This window comes from Marmota marmota, unplaced genomic scaffold (assembly GCF_001458135.2).
Source record: "Marmota marmota marmota unplaced genomic scaffold, marMar, whole genome shotgun sequence".
In the NCBI taxonomy this organism is placed as follows: Eukaryota; Metazoa; Chordata; class Mammalia; order Rodentia; family Sciuridae; genus Marmota; species Marmota marmota.
This window is the reverse complement of record NW_026000226.1, coordinates 313,021-318,244: the sequence shown is the minus strand read 5'-3', so window position 1 is coordinate 318,244 and position 5,224 is coordinate 313,021. Positions and strand designations below refer to the sequence as shown.

At 33.9% G+C, this 5,224-nt stretch overlaps 1 protein-coding gene across 2 annotated transcripts in view; it reads left to right on the top strand.

The window, feature by feature from the left end:
- The window catches only part of Fnta (farnesyltransferase, CAAX box, alpha), a 29,044-nt gene that overhangs the window by 15,611 nt on the left and 8,209 nt on the right, over nt 1–5,224 (top strand). For both annotated transcript variants that reach the window (XM_048792882.1, XM_015507499.2), the window contains 2 exons: nt 980–1,106; nt 4,447–4,595. In XM_048792882.1, coding sequence (XP_048648839.1) covers nt 980–1,106; nt 4,447–4,595 — 276 coding nt within the window. The remainder of the gene's footprint in view (nt 1–979; nt 1,107–4,446; nt 4,596–5,224) is intronic.

Below are 5,224 nucleotides of genomic sequence, written 5' to 3'. Positions count from 1 at the left end.
CAGGTTAGACTCTACCACTGAGCTATACTTCTAGTCCTCAGAGTAAATTTTAGAAATTTTCACTTATAGATTTCTGTAACTGTTTTAGCTTAAGGAAATTGTAAAAATGGAACCTAATATAAAACTCTTAGTCTTATCCTAGTATAGAAACTCCTGTTTTGACAGACTTGCAACATGTAGCTATTTATTCCCCAGGGTAGAATTGAATTTCATTGTACTAACTGGTGGAGTGAAAAGTTGCTTAAATGGTGGCATTTTGAATTTAGGGAAAACTGATAAACTATTTAAAATTATATTTCATAAAATAGTATCACATTTCTTCTAGTCTCTCCTGTAATGTCTTTTTTTGTTTCTTTGTTTATTTTTAGTTGTAGTTGGGTACAATACCTTTATTTATTTTTACGTGGTGCTGAGGATGGAACCCAGGGCCTTACTCATGCTAGGCGAGTGCTCTACTGCTGAGCCACAACCCCAGCCCTCTTGTAATGTCTTTATTTATTTTTGATACCGGGGATTGAACTCAGGAGCATCCCAAGCCCTATTTTGTGTTTTGTTTAGAGACAGGGTTGCTTAGCACTTTGCTTTTGCTGAGGCTGGCTTTGAACTCGAGATTCTCCAGCCTCAGACTTTGGAGCCCATTACAGGCATGTACCACTGCACCTGGCTTATTTCTAAATTCTAAAAACAGAATTTTGTGATTGTCAAAAGATAACTGTACTTCCAGGTTTACTTCCATCTTTAAGCCCTACGTATCTAATTTTACACACAAATTACTGTTTTATGTTTCTCAACCCTTGCTTAGTGTTCTGAAAATTTTCTCATTTCTTTTATGTTAGATTTTCTCTCTAGTAGTGTCTTTAATTAGATATGAATATTTGTTTCTTGAGTGTGTTTCCACATCACCTAGTATAACCCATGTAGATGATTTGTTAGCTTGGGTAAATTAACACAAAATTTCTCTCCCTTCTCTGGGTTTCAGGCACCATAGGCGAGTATTAGTAGAATGGCTAAAAGATCCATCTCAGGAGCTTGAATTTATTGCTGATATTCTTAACCAGGATGCAAAGAATTATCATGCCTGGCAGCATCGACAGTGGGTCATTCAGGTATTACCTTTCTTTTTATAGTATTTTTCAGAATTTTATTTTTTAACTTAAATAATTAAAATTAGTATTAGAGGCTAATTAAATTTCCAAGCCAAAGCACACATGTAGATCATTACACACAACATAATAAAGAACTGTTAAGATACTTAATTAAAATGTGACATTCTTCATGGTGGTTAATCTTTATAATCTCTGAGTTGGTTAGTGAATAGGTTCATATTAAAGAAGAATAATAGTAAACTGATAAACATTAAACACATTTCAGATTGAATTCTCATCACCTCTTATATTTGTTAGCAAATTGAGCATCAAAATTAGTAAAATGTTAATATATCAAGAGCATGTATTAAGGTTTTTGCATATATAAATTTCAGAATATGGTCTTATCATAGCTGTTACTTATTATATATTGTATGTCTACCCCTCTGTTAAGTTTATGCTAAATTCTAAATAAAATAGTTACAACTTTCACACTAGACATTGTATTTATTTTAGCAAACAATTTTATTGTTTCCTATAATTTTTTTCCAGGGATTGCTATTTCATGTTCTATTCATTATAACCAGAGCATTTTACTAAATATTTTTTACTGAGAATTTTTAACTTCAAATTTAATTAATTATATATTTTATAAAATTTTTAATCATATAAAAGTGCATGTTATACACATACCCTATCTACTACCATAACAACCTGAGAAGTAGAATATTATCAATATCTTTGAAAAGCCACATTAGCCAGTGTGTTTCTTACTGAAATTATGAAAGATTTCCATGAGAAAGACTCCAAAATATCCTTCAATTGTTGCTTGTGCAATTTTTTTTAAGCTGTATATGAACACACAGTATCTATTTTTATGTGGTGCTGAGGATTGAACCCAGGGCCTCACACATGTGAGGGAACCGCTTTACCACTGAGCTATAGCCGCAGCCCCCGTACATTTTTTTTTATGATTTTTTTAGTTGTAGTTGGACACAATACCTTTATTTTATTTATTTTTATGTGGGGCTGAGGATCAAACCCAGCGCCTCGCACATGCTAGGCAAGCGCTCTACTGTTGAGCTACAACCCCAGCCCCTGTTGCTTATACATTTTTATAAATAAAGTACTTATAATTTTCTGTCTTGCTTTTACATTTGGTATATTGTGGTTTCATACGTTTTCACAATACTTTTTAAAGATACGATTAATTTTACCAATAATGAAATTCTGAAAACTGAAGAGAATCTATAAGATAATGTTCTTTTGGGGGGTGGGGGAGCGTACCAGAGATTGAATTCAGAGGCATTCAACCACTAAGCCAGATCCCCAGCCCTATTTTGTATTTGATTTAGAGACAGTTGCTTAGCACCTCGCCATTGCTGAGGCTGGCTTTGAACTTGAGATCCTCCTGCTTTAGCCTCCCAAACTGCTGGGATTACAGGCGTATGCTACCGTGCTTAGCTACAAGATAATATTCTTGAAATAACTGAAGTTGTAGAAAAAACAAATCAGTGGTTAGGAGTGATTAGGCAAAAGTGAGATACAACTATAAAGAGATGGTATAGGACACTTTCTATGTGGTGAGGGAATAATTCTGTATCTTGATTGTAGTGTTGCTTGCGCTACACATGGGGTAAAATTGCAAAGAACTATATTCTACCTCTACTAACACCTTGGCCTTCACTGTATATACACAGATGAGAACACATAAAATCTGAATAAAGTCTGTGTTTTTGTGAAAAATAATACACCATATCATTTTATTGTTTTGGGGTTAAATTTTAGTTGGTAAGATAATGCCTTTGGAGAATCTAAATGAAGGGTACACAGGACTCTTTCTTAATTATTTTTATTATCACTTGGTAAAACAGGGACCATCATACTGAAATTCATCCTTTTTCTGTTATCAATAAGAAATATAACTCCACTTTTTCATAATGTCGCAACTCTGTAACATTTGTAAGTTTTAACAGTTTTCCCTATAATTTTTTTCTATTAAAGCAGCATTATGCCAGGAATGGTGACTCATGCCTGTCATCCCAGCAGCTCGGGAGGCTGAGGCAAGAGGTTGCAAGATCAAAGCCAGCCTAAGCAACTTGATGAGACCCTTTTTCTTTCTTTCTTTCTTTTTTAATATTTATTTTTTAGTTGGACGCAATATCTTTATTTTATTTATTTATTTTTATGTGGTGCTGAGGATCAAACCCAGGGCCTCTCAGATGTTAGGCAATTGCTGTACTGCTGAGTCACAACCCCAGCCCGTTGAAACCCTTTTTCAAAATAAAAAAGGTCTGGGGATATGATTCAGTGGTTAAGCACCCCTGGGGGTCTATCCAACAAGAAAGAAAATACTTAGAAAATACTTAAAACAAAAAACCAGTTTTTTAATGTAAAAATTTGTTTGTAAATCCAATCTTAGATATTTCTTTCTCTTTCTCTCTCTCTCTCTTTTTCTTTTTTTTCTTTTTTTTTTTTTTGGTACCAGAGATTGACCCAGGGGCCCTTAACCTCTGAACCATATCCTCAGCCCTTTATTATTTTTTATTTGAGACAGGGTCTCGATAAGTTGCTTAGGTCCTCGATAAGTAAGTTGCTAGGGCTGGCTTTGAACTTGTGATTCTTCTGCTTCAGCCTCCTGAGCTGTTGGGATTATAGGTGTGTGCCACCATGCCCAGCTAAATTGTATATATTTCTCTACATGTATTTTAAAGGTAATTTATCACATGTACATTTTTAATGCTGTTCTTTTACTTATTGTAATATCAAATCAAATTCATATACTATGTATAATGCTATGTATAATTAATTACGCATTCTCTTACTAGTGAGTTTGTTTTTATTTTCCCCTCTAATTTTTCTTTGGTGACTTTTATCTTGGCTTTTTGTATACTTTTTTCCCAGGATCTATCTCCAATTTAGTTCTTTTTTTAAATATATTTATTAGTTGTTGATGGACCTTAATTTTATTTATTTATATGTGGTGCTGAGAATCGAACCCAGTGCCTCACACTTGCTAGGCAAGTCTTTACCACTGAGCCACAACCCCAGCCCCAGTTTTTTTATTCCCCTCTGTTTCCTTGACCTGTGACTGTTCCCTCTCTCTACATATGTGGTAAATCCTTTTTCTTCAGTTCTACCTTTTTAGCTTTACTCATGTTTTATTTTTACTTAATTTTTTGGTGGTGTGAGGGTCTTGTATGTTGTTCAGGCTTGCCTTGAACTTGTGATATTCCTACCTCAGCTTCTCCCATAGCTGGAATTACAGGTGTGCATCACCATACCCTGCGTGATGTTTTGTTTTAAATATTTACAAATAATGGGACATTTCTAATTGTGTTTTTAAACAACTTTCTTTTAGGAATTTAAACTTTGGGATAATGAGCTGCAGTATGTAGACCAACTTCTAAAAGAAGATGTGAGAAATAACTCTGTCTGGAACCAAAGATACTTTGTCATTTCTAATACCACTGGCTACAGTGATCGTGCTGTATTGGAAAGAGAAGTCCAGTAAGTAATGTCCTTTACTTGCTCATTCATTAAAAATCTGCATGCCTACTATGTTTCAGGCATTGGGAATAAATCAAAGACCAAGACTGCCCCAGATCCTATAATCATGGAACTAAAATTGGACAGAATAGAAAGATGAAACATATAGTGATAAATTTACAAATAATGTAGTATGCTTCTATGTTTAGTGTCTGAAGTTTTTTGAAATATTGTTGCTATTAAAGATGGGAAATAAATCAGATTTTATAGTGTCCAGGAAACTTTATTTTATAACTATCTCATTAAATCTGTTGCATTTTTGATAATAGTTTCCAGATGCCATGTTACTGTATTATAGGGTTCTGGACCAGTTCAGTCTTGGTTATCTTTTATACTGTGGGATATTTCGTAGCACTCCTGGCTTTCAACAAAAATTTCTCTAGACATTGCCCAATGTCCTTTTTGGAGCAAAAATTCATCCTCATTTGAGAGCTTCTATACAAAAAGCTATTATAAGAACTAGAAATTTCTGAATTGTCCTAAATTTGTGTATTATGTGTATAAATAGCAATAGCCATTTTTTTCTGGTCTAATTTGCCATTTTGTCTCACTGTATTTGACAATCTGAATGTGGATTTTTTTTAAAAAAA